Source organism: Aulonocara sp. 'chitande type north' Nkhata Bay, linkage group LG12 (assembly GCF_057382095.1).
Source record: "Aulonocara sp. 'chitande type north' Nkhata Bay isolate Kocher_YH1m ecotype deep benthic linkage group LG12, A_spYH_male_GT1.1, whole genome shotgun sequence".
Lineage (NCBI taxonomy): Eukaryota > Metazoa > Chordata > Actinopteri > Cichliformes > Cichlidae > Aulonocara > Aulonocara sp. 'chitande type north' Nkhata Bay.
The window spans coordinates 24,856,030-24,874,942 of record NC_141355.1 but is presented as its reverse complement, the minus strand read 5'-3'; the positions used below and the strand labels follow the sequence as shown (position 1 = coordinate 24,874,942).

General features: G+C 39.2%; 1 protein-coding gene across 2 annotated transcripts in view; it reads right to left on the bottom strand.

The window, feature by feature from the left end:
• Positions 1-18,913, bottom strand: part of ccser1 (coiled-coil serine-rich protein 1) — a 129,867-nt gene that overhangs the window by 61,142 nt on the left and 49,812 nt on the right. For both annotated transcript variants that reach the window (XM_086314606.1, XM_086314607.1), the window contains exons 8-9: positions 11,528-11,605; positions 5-82 (exon numbers count right to left, since the gene is read on the bottom strand). In XM_086314606.1, the coding sequence (XP_086170732.1) occupies positions 5-82; positions 11,528-11,605 (156 nt within the window). The remainder of the gene's footprint in view (positions 1-4; positions 83-11,527; positions 11,606-18,913) is intronic.

Genomic DNA, 18,913 nt, shown 5'->3' with positions numbered 1-18,913 from the left:
TTACCAGTTCGCTCTGGAGTTTCATAATCAGCTCATCTTTCTCTCTCAGTTGTTGCAGCAAGGCTTCCTCTCTGCTGGGATCCTGAACACAAGAAACAACAAACCATGTTTAACATTACAGTTTTATCTAAGGGACCATAAAGCCACCAAAGCAATGCATGCAGCCAAAAGTACATTACAGGGATGCTTCTGTGTGTTTGTCTTTGTATGTGATTCTCTGAGAGTTTCTGTGTGTGTATCTGCAGGTCTTTCACATGTACTTATGAGTCTGTTGAGTGTTGCGATTCTTGCTGAGCCCTGTGTTTGTGTAATAAAGTTGTCATGCGGTGCGTTCTGCACGACTGTGATCTCCTCTTCTCTCTACATCACAGCGATAAACTCGTTGTGTCCTGTGGCAGCGCCCCAGAGCACACAGCAGTTTTTATTTGACCTTGTGTTGTCAGGGGATGGTTTTTTTTTTTTTGCAGGGAAGATGAAGAGAAGCTCCAGAAGACATAGAAAATAATTAAACTAATGAAAACAACTTTATTCTTATGGCACCTTTAAAAACAATTTACAAAATGCTTAAGGGCAAAAAAAAAGAAATTCTAAGTGGTTGCGAACATGTCTTACATTAAAATCTGGTTGATATTTATGTTAGAATTGTGCCGCTGTCCTCATTTAACAGTGTTAGTCTCATTTATCCAGTGCAAAAGTAAAAAAAAGAAATAAATAAAAACAATTTTTGTCACGTAAAATTAGTTGACGTGGAATCTTTTTTTTTTAAAGCAAAAATGTAAGCGTGGCGCCTCCTTTTCACTGTCAGTGTTTTCAAATGCCTAGTCATCTTCAGACCCTGCCTGCAGTCAACAGAGAGCTTTGAGAGGATGGCTCATGGGGAAGTCAGAAATAAGATATAAGGCACAACAGTCTTCGCTAAAAATATTCAAGTTAAGTCTGCAACAGGCAGTTAGTTAAAATGTGGACAAAGAGCGACGCAATGTGAAGAGAGAGGGAACAAGAGAAAGGGGATAAGGAAGTGGGAGGAAACGAGCAATAAGATAGAGAGTGCAAAATGACAGGCAGATTGTCATTACCTCTTCAAGGACATAAAAGCAGAAGAGGAAACGAGGGGCAAGATAACAGGAGGAAAATGAGGGGGAAATGTGAGAAAAGGGGGACATTGATAGAGGAGAGGACAGAGAGGCCCCGAGGCTGAGCATGATGGTCTGAAACCACAGGGAGCCATCTAGCTAAAGGACACGCAGAGTCAGAGGGAGACCACAGGGAACCATATAGCTACATCGTCGTCCTTTAAATGACCTCTGTGATGCAAAAAAGACCCATCGAGCCTGACAATTTTCTTCAAGTCACTTCAAAATTCAGAGAAGTAAATATGGAACCTGTACGGTGAATCAGTACAGAACACCCCCGGGGATCGAGGGCTAGAAAAAAATATTTCTGTAAGTCTGAGTCTGTGTGAGAAAAAGGATTGTGAAACTGTAAAGATTCAACTTTCTCACCCTTTACGTGTAAACCATGAGGAGGTTGTAATCTGCCTGATCACTGTAGAGTACAAAGTTTTGTATTGTACATGTTGACACTTATTCATTCAGTAGCTTTGGTTGACCCTTTGAGACAATTGTGACTTAATCAAGGGGAAGCTAGATGGATGGATGGATTGATTTTTGGCTGACAGACATTTTAAAAATAAATGAATGAGTGTGCTGTATCAGTGTCGTCTATAAAGTTTTTTGAAAGTATGTATAATATCTGATTGTTTTGGCTTCATGGTTTATGGTTTTCTGGCAATAATTTCTGGTTCAGGGTAATATAAAGGAATTTTCAACACCATATCTTTAAAAAGGGAAATAATTTAATGTTAATATAAAGTTTACTATGTAATGTTTTGTTTCGACATCCAGATAATATTCTTGCAGTAGTGCAGAAAAGAAAAAACTGGCATGTTATCTTAGCCAGTCTGTTTTTCTGATTGGCTATAACACAAAACTGAACTAGCAATGGTAGAAGTGCCAGACTAAGCACAATTTGTGCTGTTGCACAGTGAATAAAGTTAAGGATATTATGATGTACGCGAGGTGTTGTATGTAGATGGGTGATGTATGTGTCAGTGGATGTACGTGAGGGCATAAGGAGGGAGAAGACTAGGCTGCTAAAACAAAATTAAAGAAAATATAAAAGGAAAATAATAGTAAAAGGGAAAAAAAACTAAAACTATTGAAATGTGATAAATCTTTAAACAAAAGGATCGTACCAAATGCTGTTAATCTTTTCAGGTAACCATTCACGGTGTTCCCTTGAGGTGTTTCCCATTGAAAAGTGCCAGAAATTGTGGTGAACAAAACAAAACAAAAAGAAATTTCACAGCATTCTTGCTTCTTCAATTATAAAAACTTGGCCAATCATGAGAGGTTGAGTCCCACCAATTTTGGCAATTAAGCAAAGTGGGGGGAAATCAGATGTTGTTTGATCTAAGCTTACAGTTACAGAGGTGGTGAGAAGGTTTCACACTGTCTGCAAAGTTTTTAAGGTGGTTTTTATTTTTTAACGGCTTCTTTATTTTGCAAGTCTAATTGATGTTGAAGTGTATGCAGGGGCCCTTACCTTGGCACACGATAATGGTCAAGGAGGACATAACTAAAAGCTTCACTAAGTGCTTCCACGGTAATAAAACCTATAAAAGAATACATTTTCCACCAGGAAATAGAAAAACAATTAACAAAAACAAAACCCAGTGGTGTTAAATCAGAATGCACTCTGTTTCCCTGCCTTTGCAGGGGAGATAACAGTATTTATAGATAATAAGGATATTATTTTCCTACTAAAGAACACACATACACACACACACAAATTACTAACATGAGATTTGGATGGGACTGAAAAATCACTAACATGCTGTGACAATTACTACATTAGTCAGCCTCTAAAATTAATCTCACCCGAACAGGACTGAAGGCTGCACTAAATGAGCTGTCTGGCTACAACGGCACAGTTGGTATCCCTCATTGTCTTGTGTGTGCATTTCTATGTGGCTTATCTGCAGCTTTTAAAAGTGCATGTATAAGAGTAGTTATATGAAATGCTGAGAACAGGCTAATGACTAAATCCAGGGACACTTTATTGACTTCGTCGGTTTGTTTACGACCCAGAAAACACCTTAGGAGTATAAACTGAAGAAAGACATGCGAGAGGGTATGTTAGAGAAAGATAAAGCGAGTGATAAAGAAATACAGCAGCTTAATATAATCTGTTTCAAAACTCTCACGATATTGCATCTTAACCGCTGAAAAGAGCCGTAGAATGCTCTGCTCGCAAAGAGGTGACCAGAGCATTAAAGTCAAACGCGCGTGGAGAGTTCCTCTAAGAAGATCTGCCTTTTCAGTTCAGGCCATGAATGAGTGTAACAACAGACATGACAGTCTGAAAAGATGGTTTGATATTCAAATGTATTTAATGTGTCATGTCCGTACTCAAATGGCCAGCACAGTCACCAGATCTGAATTCAATATACAATCCAAGGGATGAAGTGGAACAGGAAATTTGCATCGCAGATGTGCAGCAGACAAATCTGCAGCAACTGTGCGATGCTATCGTCGTGGTGACGTCAGTGTTGAGACTAAATCCAATGCTTTATTGACCTAATGGGTTTCTTTACAGGACAAAAAACACCTTGCGAGTATAAACAGAAGAAAGGAGTTATTGATGAGAACAGGCTTATGATTAAATCCAGGGACACTTTACTGAACCAAGATCTCTGAAGAATGTTTTCATCACATTGTTGATTATAAGCCACTAGAATGAATGCATTTCTTAAGACAAAAGGGGTCCAACCCAGTACTGGCAAAATGTACCTAATAAAATGTCTGGTAAGTGTATATTGCACTTATAAATGCAGCAATAAATTGATTTAGTCTACAATAATTCGTGGACATAAGTGGATGGCTATTGGCTGAACATGTGAAATATGTTTATGCAATATTATCTTCCTGTTTCTTTATTCCCCTTTTAAACTTCTTTATAGTAAAACAAAAAAAAAATCTATTTTCATTTTATGTCTTGGTGTGGTGAAGGTGATGGCATGGCATAGTTCATACAGGCCATATGTTTGGTTGATCAAATCATCCAATTTGTATCTACTACCTTTATAGTTTGGTTTGGTCATTTTTGAACAGTTATACAGTTGTCACAATTCTTCTCTGTACTTCTACTGGAAGGCAGACCTCAGCTTTACTTGAACAGAAATATTGCATTAATCCCTGAGGAATTACAATGCAATGCAATTTTTATCCACGGCCCCTGGACATGCAGAGCCAAGCAATGCCAGGGCAGTGCACATACAAATAAGATCTCAATGTGATGAACACATTTAAAGCTAAAATGAGAAATTTTATTCTGCTCGCTGAAAGAAGCGCCATAAAGTGCATTCAGTCACCCATCAGGTGGCATTCAAACCAATTTTTCAAGGCAGAATAGAATGGAGAACCCATGGCAGAAAAGTGGGGCATACAAATTTATTTCTAATGTGAACAGAACAGCCTCAGTGGGGCTAAATCTGATCAAAATCATTGGAGTGCATCCACTTTTGCAAAGAGATGTGATTTTGTAAAGCGTTTGAGGCTCTCTATGCATGTAATCAGCAGTCATTTGAAGAGGGTATGGGGATGAATTTTATTCCTCTTGTTACGAGAAATGATTCAACTTTTTTCTTCTTTTTTTTTTGGGAAACATCATTGAGAAAATGTGCTGGTTGTTTGTCAATTAGTCAACATCCAATTTTCTTTAATTTCTTTAACAAATTGGATTTTTCTTGATATTGATGAAATGGGTGTAAGCAAGAACAACATGACAAAATGCCTTCTCCGTGTTATCTTTATACCAATTTATCCAGCATTTAACCCTAACCTTGCACTTTAACTATGAGTGTTGGAGAATTAAACTAGCTAAAATGTCAAATGTAATAATAATAATTGACCACACCTGGAGTCTTACAATCGCACCACAGTTAGAGGGTCTCCCGGACAATTTTACTTTTAGCAGCACTGCAGCATACACATGTTGGGAAGGGACTCAGAAACCCTAATTTATTAAACTTTGCTTTTAGTACAGACAAAAACAAAACACAAAACAATAACAGCTAATCTGATTTGACTTAAACGTTTCAGAAGCGTCCATAAATCTTAAACCCGCAGGGAGGCACTTCCCGTATTCTCGGCAGCTGTTTCAAATGCTCAGCCACCCTTTAGCTTTAAATGGATTCTTTAAATGGAGTCTCAGTCACAAACCGACTTCTTGATGCAGGTAACGCACGGAGAAAGCCTAATGTGTCATCACAAAGAAAGACATGAACTAAATTGTGAATCTATCACTCAAAAGCCGAGATGTAGTCTCTGAGATACACGCGATTTCTCGTGAGAGATGGACTGAACATTCGGTTTTATCATTTTAAACCTGAAGGTTAAACAGGATGAAAAAGGAAAAATTCTTTCCTTTATACATATTACATCCATGCAAGTTTTTAAAATAAATCTTAATTACGCAAATGACTCCTTGTTTCTTACTAAAAAGTACATCTGTGGAAGTTCTGATCACGTTTTGAGAGTCTGATATGGTCACAGCTGAAAAATTACAAAATTAAGTACACTGAATGCCAGCTTAAGACTCCATGATTTATGTCCACATATCAAATGCTTTCTGTTGGTAAATCATTTGCATAAAAACTGTGTACTTAGCTACGCTGTGTGGAAGCCCCCCCAGAAAAAAGCGACAAAGACATGCAGCACAATGTGGACTCCTCAACACAAATGAACGGTCTATAAAAGTGATATGGCACAGTGTACCAAGACCAAATATAATTCAGGCATCTCACATATGGCTTCTTGGAGAGTCCAGTACAGTTTGTCCAACCTCACTTTTCATTTCGTCACCAAAAAAAAAAAAAAAAAATGATATCACAAAGACAAATGTGCAAACTGATCCAGCATAAAGTTGCTTGCCTCACGTATTTAGTATTCACCCTGTATCTGAATCCATCTTCATTTCTATCTGCTGGCTGTCTCTGTTTATCTACTTTATGTCTGCCTTGGTAACTATATTAATAGCTTATTTATGCACATTGAAAAGGGCAAGAGAAAAAGCTTATATCAACAGCCCTACAGATTAGATGAAAAATATGTAGATTTGATTTTGTTGTGAACTTTTCCGTTTAACCTCCTAACACCCGAACTCCTCCACGGCATGCATTTTTAATTTCTCTTTTATATTTGGGCACATTGGGACCTGATGAATGTAAAAACAAAGAATTACCAGATTTTTTTTTTTTGGCCTAATTTTTGTTTCTGAGAAAAATGAGAGCCACATATGAGGATATTCATTTAAAATTTTGATAGAACAGTAGCAGCATAATGTCCTCATGAGTGGACAGTTCCTTGTAGAGCAAAATTGAGTATTTTGGTCTAAATAACCCCAAATGTGATGTCCACATATGTGGAGGCCAGGTCCTAGGAGGTTAAGTTAAAAACAGAGAAGAGGTGATTCAAAATGTGTGATCTGCATCACATTATCAAGTCTTATCAAGAAAGGATAACAGGTTACTCTGACCTCGGTCAGCTGTCTTTTCAAATTAAATTAACTGTCAATAGCAGGTCACCATAATGTCAGTAGCTTTTAAAATTGATTTAAGTGGCTCTGGACACGCCCATACACAATGGATATATCTGTAAAGTAAAGTCAAATTTTATTTATATAGCACCTTTCAAGACAAGGATCACAAAGTGCTTCACAACAAATAGCAACATAAAAAAAGTTAACTAAATCCAAGTCTGAAAAAAGACAAGAAATGTGCTTAGTAGACATCTAAAACAGGAGTCTCCAACCTTTTTTGCGCCATGGACCGGTTTATGTCCGACAATATTTTCACGGACCGGCCTTTAAGGTGTTGTGGATGAATACATCAAAATAAAACCAGTACCAGTACCAAAAAAGACCCAGGGAATCAGAGTTATAAAAAAAAAAAATTTTAATAGATAAAAACACTAAAAAACCCTAAAAACACTGAAACCCATAAATTTCACACGCGAGCCTCAACTCTCGCAGCCCGGCACCAAACGACTCATGGACCAGTACCGGTACATGGTTCAGGGGTTGTAAATATACTCACTACACCGGATCGACTGCTTGTTCATGCTGTCTTTAACAAGCCAAACACGTGGTAGAAACTTAATGCACTTAGGCTTTGGGACATGATCAAGACAACCTCCTGATATTCAAACCAAGCTGAACGAATCAGAATAGAGAAGAAAGGTGATTTAACTTTGAATTTTGCATGGACTCGTCTAAGTAATTCAGAAACGGCTGTTCCACTGAGAATTTTCCCACACGATCATCTCTAGGGTTTACAGAGAATAGCCCAAAAAAGACCATCCAGCAAGAAGCTTTTCTCTGGGGTAAAAAGCCATTTTGATGCCATACGGCAGGAAGACTGGCCAAACTGCTTCACACTAATAGGAAGGCGACTAAACTAACGACTTGTTAAAACCAAGGTATGAAAAGCATCTCTAAACGCACATCATGTTGAGTCTTGTAGCAGATGGGCTACAGCAGTAGAAGACTACACCATGTGTCCCTCCTGTCAGCTAAGAATAGAAAACTGAGGCTTTAATTTACACGGACTCACAAAAACTGCCCACAGAGGATTTGAAATATGTTGCCTGGTCTGATGAGTCTCAAGTTCTATTTCAACTTTCAGATGGTAGGCTCAGAATTTGGCAGAAAACAACATGGAAAAGGATGGATCCATCTTGCCTGTATCAACGGTTCAGGCTTGTGGTGGTGTAATGGTGTAGGGGATACTGTCTTGGCACACTTTAGGCCTCTTAGTACCAAGCAAGGACTGTTTAAATGTCCCAGTCTACCTGAGAACTGTTGCTGATCATATCCTCCCCTTTACAATCACACTGTTCCCCAGTATCGATGGCTTATTCCAGCCTGATAGCTAAGCATGTCTCAAAGCTCAGATCATCTCAAACTGGTGTCTTGAACATGACTGTGATGTCAGTCCAACAGAGTACCAGAAGGGGAGATTCACATCATGGATGAAGCAACTGTTTGATGCTATTGTGTCAATATGCACCAGAATCTCTGTGCAATGTTTCGAGCACCTTGTTGAATCAGTGCCACAAATCATTAAGTCAGTTTTGAGGACAAAAGGGGGTCCAACGCTGTACTAGCAAGGTTTGGCTAATAAAGCATCCAGTGAGTTCATATCTGTGTAAAGTAAGAACTCCACATCCATTAAAGCTGAAAGAAAACATTTGGTTTGTAGGGAAATTTTCAAATCATTAAAATGTTTTCCTGTGCAGTCCAAAAGTTGAGTGCTGTGGTGATAGAAATAATATAATATATACAGTATCTGTACTTCCGAGGTTTAAAGCTGTCTCTAAAATATCACTTCTCGATCTCTGACCCTATTAGCAAATCACAAATAATGAGCCATGGTTTCCTCCTATCAGCAGGTGTCGTGGAATCAGAAACACAGCTGTCTAGTTCTAAGGTAGCCCAGGGGCAGGGTGGCAAACTTTTCAGGCTTTATCATAGCACACAGTAGAATGGTCTAATTTGTATTTTTTTTCTGACAGCTAAAACGTAATGAATAATTTGAGATGTAAAAAGGCGAGTTACAATTTCACTAATAACGGTTTTGATTTTAACCCGAGAACTCATATCACAGGACCACTGATGCAGAGGAGCAAAATTTGAAGAAGAAAAAAAAGTGGAATTTGATGCCTGAGCCTCACAACAATTACTAAACGCGAAGTTTCTCACGTAGTGTAACAGAGATAAAAGGTTATCTGGAAAGAGAGATTCAAAAACGAGACAAAGGATGAAACGGGGAGCTGAGAGTGGCAGTCTGTTCTGTGCTGCGGCTTAAAGAAATCACATTTTGTGCATCTCGATATAGCTGCGTGTTGTCTGTGTCAGAAAGGTGTGTATAACGCACATAGCCGCATATCTCCGTGCTTTCCTCAAAGCATGCATCCTTTTAACCCTCTCGCAGTGATTAGGGCATCACTGTGGGGAAAAGTCGGTAATTATAAATTCACAGTCATCAGAATTATGCATTATTAATTTCTAATTACGCTGCCTCTGACATGATGATAAGTGTTCCACTATAAAAAGAAGTTCACCGTGCTGCTGAAGCAAAGGTGAGTGTACACAAAACAACATTTCATCAGGTGCAAAACTTGCTGCCCTTGACATTTTTTTCTTTAATGAACACACTGGTGGAGTACACCTCTAGCGGCAACTCTAGCGTGATTTCTTTTTTCTGCTACTTTCTTCTAAGATACAGTAGAATACTTTAACTGGGACAAAATCTGGTAAAAATCATGTCATATGCATTGGGTCTAAATTAAACTAGGTCGCACTGTGACACTGCAGCCTCTCAGGTGGATACCGTAGATTATTTTTACACATGCCGAGTCGTTTTCTAGAGTGCCAGGGCAAATTCTCTTCTTCTCAGCCCTCCCTCTTGTTCTTCTTCCATCTTCACGCAGTATTTCTCAAACACCGGCTTCTTCTCTATCTCTCATTCATCGCTTGGTCTCGCCTCCACCTCTTGCACTCCGGTGTTTATTTCCTCCCCTTTTCCTTATCAAGTTAATGTCATCAAACCGAATGCTTTGCTCTTGAATGGCTACACTTCAGCTATAGCTCCCACACTTTTCCCAGCAGCTTTTCTCCCCAGGTGATTTAAGGGGCTTTGAATGTGCTATAGTTGTTGGTCTATTACCGATCCAATGGGATCTTCCCACACAACCATCTCTTGGTTTTGCAGAGAATGGTCCAAAAAAGTGTAAATATCCATTCCTCTTGATGAAAAACTGGGATTAACTGGAAATGTTCTGTTTTTAACTGAGGCACGATACACACTTCCAAAGTCGAGATAAAATCAAACGTAGACATTCTAACACAAATCTACAGTACTCTGATTGATCTGTACATAGTAGCACTCCAACCTTTTTCCACAGACGGGAAATTACAGCTTTTAGGATTGAAAGCCTAAGCCAGATGGTTAAAGTACATGTCACATAATCCAAATGTCCACGGTTCAATTCAATCCAGTGACATTTGTGACATTCTTCTCTGCCTCCTCAACATCCACTGTCACATCAGATAAAATTACCCCCAAAAAGAAATTTCAGGTTTCCCCTGTCCAGTCAAATAATCTTTTGATTATAGTCAATTGCCTGTCTCCAAGTCTGTTTTGGATAGTTTACTGAAACCATTTCCTACTCTTTTCTACCCCATTTGATCCCTTCTTTTCAATGGGTCCATGTTCCCTGTCTGTCCATCTGTACTTTTCAGCCAGAGCTGCTGTCAGCATGCAGTGTCCCATCCTACATTTTAAATTTTTCCTTATCGTCCAGCTGCCACTGATACAGCATGTAGGTCAATAAAGAGGGCATACACTCACACAAACATCCACTCTTTGTGAAACACTAACACGCTGTGACAACTATACAAACACAAAGTCTATATACAGCCCTAAGATTAAGTGGTGCACACATACAGGTGCCCTTAGTGACAACCAAACGCAGTATTTGTTGGCAGTGTGTCAGTATTTTGTGGGTAAGTATCACTAGACTGTATTTTAAAAGACCTTTACCAGTGTGTACATTCATGTATGTAAAGGGAACTTCATTATGTTGCAGTTAAAAAAAAAACCACACACACACATCAAAGATGAGAACCACAGAGCTGATGGCTCTACTACGCCTCCCTCCTCCAACAGGCTAACAAGACCTCTGATGTGACCCAACTAAATCCAGGGGGAAAGCTCGACAAAAGACCTCCCATGGCAAACTTAAATCCCGCTCACACACAAGCATGCACTTGAGCAATGATGCACATGCTCCCTACAGAGATTAATAAATCTCATCCAGATCGCACGGCTGGGATGGACAAGGTTGACAGAGGGCATCTGGAGCCTGTCAAGACAATCAAAACACGTTGCCCCTCTCCCATTCTATATCTGCAACTCTCCTGCTTTTAATCATCCTTTTTCCAACTCTTTCTCTCTCTCTCCTTCACGCTGCCTTCCTTGCTGCTCTGCTCTCTTTCTTCCTATTTGATCTTTTCGTGATTCATTAGAAGCTGATGTGAAAAAAAAGTGTTAATTGTTCTGATATGGGTAAAACTGAACGAGACACATGGATCAAAGGAAGATTCAGTTTTATATTTTTGATCACACCGAGCCTGCTGTGTTCTTTTAATTAAACTAGCTGGCTAATTGAAGTGAAGGGTTGGCTATGGAAAAAGAATAACAAGTGAGCACTACAACTTTACTGTGCATGTATTAAGTGAAAGCATAAGCTCTGTTTTTGTAAGATATAAAGCTGGGAGGACATTTTTATTAATATTTTTCATTGCCTCACACTTTTAATGCATCTGTAAATTTGATGCTTGTAATACAGCCGTTCTCACTGAACAAATAGCTAAATTTAGTATAAAACAGACTGCTCCGTGTTACCTTAAACGGAAGAGATTTTTCACTGCAAGGGCTGATGGGTAGAGACTGAAGGCTGCTGGCAGGACTTGTCTCTGTGCTCTGCAAAAAGACAAAAACACGGCTATAACCAAAACATCACGATGAGGTCTGCGTGCTGTACTGTGCTGAAGATAAACCAGTCAGATGCTTAAAATGACAACATTACAACATTAAGGAATTTTGTTTTTACTCTTCTTTTTCTGCTAAATATATTCACAGTTAGGCAGTATTACAAAAGCCTCGCTAAACATTCAGTGTGAAAACAGACGAAGGTATAAAAAAAACATTAGTTCTGAAGACAGGTGCTCATTTTCATCCCTGACTTTCCTTTTTTTTTTTTTTTTTTTTTACAGAAAATCTGATTCATCTATATTTGAATGACATCAAAAATGTAAATGTAGGTAACATGTCTGTATCAGAACAATTTCATGTTGCCAGCTGCATTATTTTCACCTGATTTCTTACAAAAGCTCTTTTTTTCTGATGACAGTTGTGATTTGACGCTTTTTGGCACTGCTTCTCAGCACAGTTATCTAGTGGGCAGAGAGCAGAGGCAGCCAGAAGGGGATCCAAAATGCACACGCGTACACACAAACACACAGCCTGTTTTCATGTGACAAAAGGAGCATGTGCAATCACGTACAATCTGCACACAGGTGCACAGAAACACCGTCCCTTAAGAAGAGCATATGCGGGTATATAGATCACTGCTGAGGGCTCCTGATGGGTCATATGGGAAAGCAGAGAGGAAAATCGTGTCTCAAGCTAGGACTGCTGCTATTGGTGTACTTTTGCATGGTAGGGACATGACAGTACACAGATGGAAGATATGACAAGATACATGATATAACAAGAGAAGGAAAGAGGAAAGGTAAAAATAAGTATCATCCAAAAAAATAAAACATTATCTCCACTTGAATATTCAGTAAAGTCTATTCCTTGCCATATTTTGCCCTTTAGGAGATTTATATGCCAACTAACCCCACTGTTGTTAGGCGAAATGACCAGATACAGTAAGAAGTCTATAAAAATTGGATTTTTAGGCTGAAGTTTAATCATATGTGCATAGTGTTAGCCTACTTTCAGCTTTTAAATAACCTAATTTGACAGATGGTTTCTTTCACAAACATTCTGAGATGATGTTGTCAAGGGCAAATACTTAAAAAAAAATAAAATAAAATACTTGGCAGGTGATTTGGTGAGTGTCTCCCTATCATGACATTTTAGATCACATTACTGAATCATATGAGGAAGTAAGAGAGCATCAAAGAGGAAACACAACATCCTGCTCTCTAAAGATCTTTGAAAGATAGAAAGCACTTGGCTTGCATTCTTTGCTCTTCTCTTAATTAAGATAATCTCCACTTTTGACAACACACATGCTATAGAAGCGGTTACACTAATCTCCTAAACAATCACACTTAAAAAGCCAAGTTGGTCTGCCTGCAGATGCACAGCACAGCCACTACAAAACATGACATGCCCACTTCACTGTTACAAGGTTAGGTTGGGATTGCGGTTAAATTCATTTAATGATAATCTTAGAGTAAGGTTAGATTAAAGTTATGGTTACTTGTAGTCTGCAAGTCTCTCGGCACAGCTGCCAATGTTTCCTCCTAAGATGCTGACTTGGTCTGATCAACTCAGGATCAGACACTTAGCTTGAAGCCTGACAAGATCAATTTCCTTGCGATTGTGATCTTGCGAAACTCACAAGATTCCAGCTGTCTCATTGGTTTTGAAGGAGGTTCTGAGAAACACTTGAGCCCAAATCTTTGCACAGCATAAACTTGATGCTTTATTGGTTTGGCTGACCTTTTAAAGAAGCATGCCTCCCTATCAGAGTTATAGGTGTGCTGTGGCGTCAGGCCCTCAATGTGTCATTGGTGATCAATGCCTTTTCCTATGTAGACAGACAGGCGTGTACTCAGTGACACCCCCCTAAACACACATACACACTCTCACTCTGTCTCCTTCTAACACATACCCATCCTCTTTAAGGTCACCCCTGTCCCACAGGCCTTAACACACAACTGTCCCCACAATTAGACGTGGCTCAGTAAAAAGGCTCTTAGATTTAGGAATTGGCTGCCGGGGAGCCATGGATTTAATGACTGGCACTACACTGAAACTAAATGTCACATGATGATGAATGGCCTAAGAAAGGAAAGCAGGTTTTGTAGTTTGATGCGCACCTTTAATCACATCCACACATGAGTTAAATCAAGAAATGAAAACCTTCAAATAACTCACGGGGCATTCATACCACCTCGCTCTCTGACAGACATTCGTCTTTTTTATAGAAATTGCTTTAAAATACTCTTATGCGATTAAGCAAGGACATTGAATTACTCCGCTTTGCTGTGTTCCACACCTATCTGTACAATCCAACACAAATTTATTTGTAGAAGTTCATCAGAACTTTTGGAAATGCTGATGATTCTGAATGACACTGTTCTTTCCAAAAACTGTTTTAACAGATTTGGATGGCACAATCGGAACTGCAAGAAACACCATTTTCAATGTCATTCTGTTATATCCGCATTCTAACAACGTGGTGGAGGAAGCAGTCTGAGTGTAAGCCGTAACAAAAAGTCAGTCACGATCTTCCTAGAATCCATCGCTGACACTGACAAATGGAGATCACCATAGGAAACATTTCTGGACACAGACAGTGGCATTTTACAAATGTTCATCCATGCAGCCGACAGAAAACACTGTTAAAAAAAATATATATCTGAAAGGAGTGTTCATGGTTCAAATTGTTTGTGTCTGCATAATGATAAGCATCTTTTATTTGTATAGGACAATCCTTTGTTATTATTTTTGACATCAAATCTTACTGCTTGTGCTAGTATTTTGATTTTTATTAGTATCGTTTGTATCATTTCAATTTGAAATCGGAAGCTATATAAATTGTTTTTCCTCAATTTTTTGAATTTTTGGTGCCATAAGAAATTTTTATCCAACCCCACTGGAAAATACGTTCCTCTTAACTAACTGATGAAAAGAAAATTCTTTTAAAACAGTTGTTAATCCTGTTCTACAGATATTATAGTCTATATGTTTATAAAGAATGGGAAACTGCATCAATTTACATCAAATAAGCTCACAACAGCTGTGTGCAGCCCAGTCGTGTCTTGATAACTTTTACAAGCTCCTGAATTCAAAGGTGTAGATCGCTCACAGATAGGCTGTCGCAAAAATCAAGGCTGGATTCTGGATTAAAAGGTCAATGTTAGGTGTCAATGTAAACTTTCAATTATGCAAATCTATTTTTTCTGAGACGTGATGCTCTCACATTCAAATCTTTTAATGTACTTTCAATGTTGGGCTTTTTGATAAGCTCTCCAAAGATCTTACTGTTTGGGAGTTGATATCTAAATATGTCGGTCTCTGGGGCTTTGAGAGTCTGCTCTGTTAATCTCACCCTCCATCTTCCATGAATTGTTGCGATGTATCAACTAGGTTCTTCAGTAAGGTTTCTGCAGTGGACCACTGAGGCCTACTGATGAGCCTTCTTTTTTGGGGGGAAAAATTATTCTTGCAAAAACCCGCGCATGGCAGGGAAGAAGATATGCAATAGTGTCTCCAGTCTCCTGGGAACCCAAGTGAAATCTGTTTGATGTCTCTAGAGCCTTGGGAGCTGAACCACAGGGAATTCTGTGTTTTGTTTCCACCTGCCATAACTTTGACATAAGGTTAAGACGTGGCGAGTTCTCTTTCCTTCAAATCATTAAAGTTTAGTTCATAAGTCTATAAGTTTAGTTCTGCAGAGAATTTCAACTCAAGTAATCTCTGAAAGCACCTAAATCGAGTGGTTTTGCATGTTTTTGGGGCACTTGAAAAAACAATGGAAATTAGACAGAAGTCAAAAACACAGTAATCTGAATTATATGGTCAACGTTAAGTAACTGTAAAGATTTTCCAGAATTTCAGGCTATGGTTTTGGGGACTTGAGGTTTTCAGTTTGAAATACATTATAAGTGAATTTCCATAACTTTCCATTTATTTGCAATTCAAAGAAGACACTGTAGAGATGTAAACCCATGATAGTATCACTCTAACATGAGTGCGGAACAACACATCTGAGCTTCAGTACCTCAAAGCAGCTGAAAATAATGACCAAAGTCCTTTTCAACAATCACAAACCTATGGATAGTTGAAAAATAAAAATTATAATTTTCAACCCAGACTGATGAAATGCTCAAAATTTGGGACTAATTTTTTAACATAAGTGAAGTAAGTGAATTTTGATTAGCTATATTTCAATTCATTGGTGACTTAAGCTCAATTTAGGGTTCTTATTGAGCCTCAAAAGTCCCCTAAATTGATTAACTAGTGTGTTACTTCAGAGGGGAGAATTCACAGGTCTGCACTGAAAGCTTGCAAGTCAATAAGCATAATTAGGTGAAAGACAAAATCTTTGGGTATGTTATGGCCCTGTCCATAATCTGTTTTGGTGGCTGTTGTTGTCTGTTCCTTTAAGTCTTTGCAGGTCCCGGAGTGGATGAGCTGACGGCTGCTGATTGGTCCCCTGGCCATGTGATCTTCTTCAAATCCCTCACCAGCAGTTGTCCCGGGGCAGCCACTGACAGCAGCAGCAGACCTGACCCTGGCCTCCAAAACTTGAGACTTTTGTGCTTGTGATTTGTGTGGCTTCTCTGAGTTTTGTATATAGTGTGTATATTAGCTTTCATTGTACATAGCACATTGTAAATAGCACTGCAACAGAAGGGGTGAGCTGCCGTATTGTTTTTCCTTGCACTGTTTTCTCCTGTTTATTTCAGTTAGGGAGTTAGGTGTAGCGCTTGTCTTTTGTTTGATGTTTGATTTCACATAGGGTTTTAGATAGCACCTCCTCCTGACTTAGCTTGTTTTGTTTGTTATTTTGGCCTTTGTTCACCCTGGAGCTTCATTTTTGCAGTGTAGATAATAAAACACGATTCACTAAGGAATTGGTTTCCCTCTGTGTATGGTTTTGGGGACCAGGGCGGGGCAGTCTTTTTAAACTTATGTTGCGTTCCTGTACCCCTAGACTGGGGCGTAACAGTAGCCTGTGGACAATCACCACCATAAAGTGTCTTTTGATTTCATAACCTCTGATAGGGTGACACAGCAACGGGGAGGTCTTCTCAATCACCAGATGTAGGTTAGATTAGACATTAGATAAAATAATCTCTATGTGACCTTGATGCACGTAATGCATGTAATACAGTATGTAATAATGATTTGATTTGAAGTTGAATTTCCAATAAATAAAGTAAAAAGTGAACAAATTACAGTCCGTGCACCTTTGCACACACAGAGGACTGACAGCAGGAATTCTAATCCCAAAGTTTCACATGCCAGGTTCCACATACTGCAGAGTTATGACCCTGTCTACTTGGCTGAGCTTCGGCCCAGTGATAGGACGTTTGAAGTGGACAAAAGTGTTTGACAGTGAAAAGTGTTGGCACCTGCTATTGATTGGCAAAAGCTTGCAAAAGCAGACACAAGTGTACAACGGCAAAGGTGAACGCAAGAGGCTATAAGTTAAGTTAAACAAAGCCAAAGACCGGGGCTCAATACCAGAAGGTCAAGCAAATGAAATGCAAAGAAAACAGACATGTCGAGTCACCCTCCCCTTGTTGCAGAATGGTTTATGTCTGCTTTTGGAAGGTAACAAAATTTGCAAGTTAATGACACAACAGAGCAAGCAAAGAGGGCAAAGAAACGCCTCTTTCATATTCATGTTCTGCTGCTGTGTACCCTCTCTCTCTGTTGCACTCCTTTAGTTTTTTTCCATCACCACTTTAGTTTACCTCTCTCTCTACAAATTATTATTTCATTTACATGTCTCATGTCTCTCTCACAGAGGTCCTGGGAGAAAAACAGAGATATAAGCAGGAAAGAAATCAGGAGAAAGCTATATATATGCCTCTGTGGACTGTAATTCACAGCAGGCTTTGATCTTAGTTTAGAGATACTAATGGTGTGGTTTTAGGGAAGGTCTGGTCACCCTTTTATCTTTTTGTGTATTTGTATTTTGAGTATGGGTCTGTATAATACTTCCATATATGGTTGGGGTCAGTCACCCATGTAGATTTAAAAAAAAAAACCCAAAGCATCAGACAATCAAAGCTAATGGATGTTCTTTCTAAGCTTATGCTATTGCTAACATCCCTTATTGGTATGTTGGCATGTATTATACACTGCCAAAGGGTATTAGTGAAAATATTAGCACTTTCACTCTAAAACAAAACATTCACCGTATATATTAAACACCATCAACATCCCCTTCCAAATGACTCCTACTGACACTGTGCTCGCAAAACTTCAGAAAACAATCATTTAGGCATCTGTCATTTTCAAGCAAAGTGTTATGATCTTTCTGGATCCTGATTTGGACTAAAATGTAAAACAAAAATTTGCATCTGCATCTTGTAATTACCCGAGACCCCTCAAAAACGTGTGGAGTCTGGCATCTAAAGAGGATATGTACAGTGGGGCAAAAAAGTATTTAGTCAGCCACCGATTGTGCAAGTTCCCCCACTTAAAATGATGACAGAGGTCAGTAATTTGCACCAGAGGTACACTTCAACTGTGAGAGACAGAATGTGAAAAAAGAATCCATGAATTCACATGGTAGGATTTGTAAAGAATTTATTCGTAAATCAGGGTGGAAAATAAGTATTTGGTCACCTCAAACAAGGAAAATCTCTGGCTCTCACAGACCTGTAACGTCTTCTGTAAGAAGCTTTTCTGTCCCCCACTCGTTACCTGTATGAATGGCACCTGTTTGAACTCATCATCTGTATAAAAGACACCTGTCCACAGCCTCAAACAGTCAGACTCCAAACTCCGCCATGGCCAAGACCAAAGAGCTTTCGAAGGACACCAGGAAAAGTATTGTAGACCTGCACCAGACTGGGAAGAGTGAATCTACAATAGGCAAGCAGCTTGGTGTGAAAAAACCAACTGTGGGAGCAATCATCAGAAAATGGAAGACATACAAGACCACTGATAATCTCCCTCGATCTGGGGCTCCACGCAAGATCTCATCCCGTGGGGTCAAAATGATCATGAGAACGGTGAGCAAAGATCCCAGAACCACACGGGGGGACCTGGTGAATGACCTGCAGAGAGCTGGGACCAAAGTAACAAAGGTCACCATCAGTAACACACTACAACGGCAGGGAATCAAATCCCGCAGTGCCAGACGTGTTCCGCTGCTGAAGCCAGTGCATGTCCAGGCCCGTCTGAAGTTTGCCAGAGAGCACATGGATGATACAGCAGAGGATTGGGAGAATGTCATGTGGTCAGATGAAACCAAAGTAGAACTTTTTGGTATAAACTCAACTCGTCGTGTTTGGAGGAAGACGAATA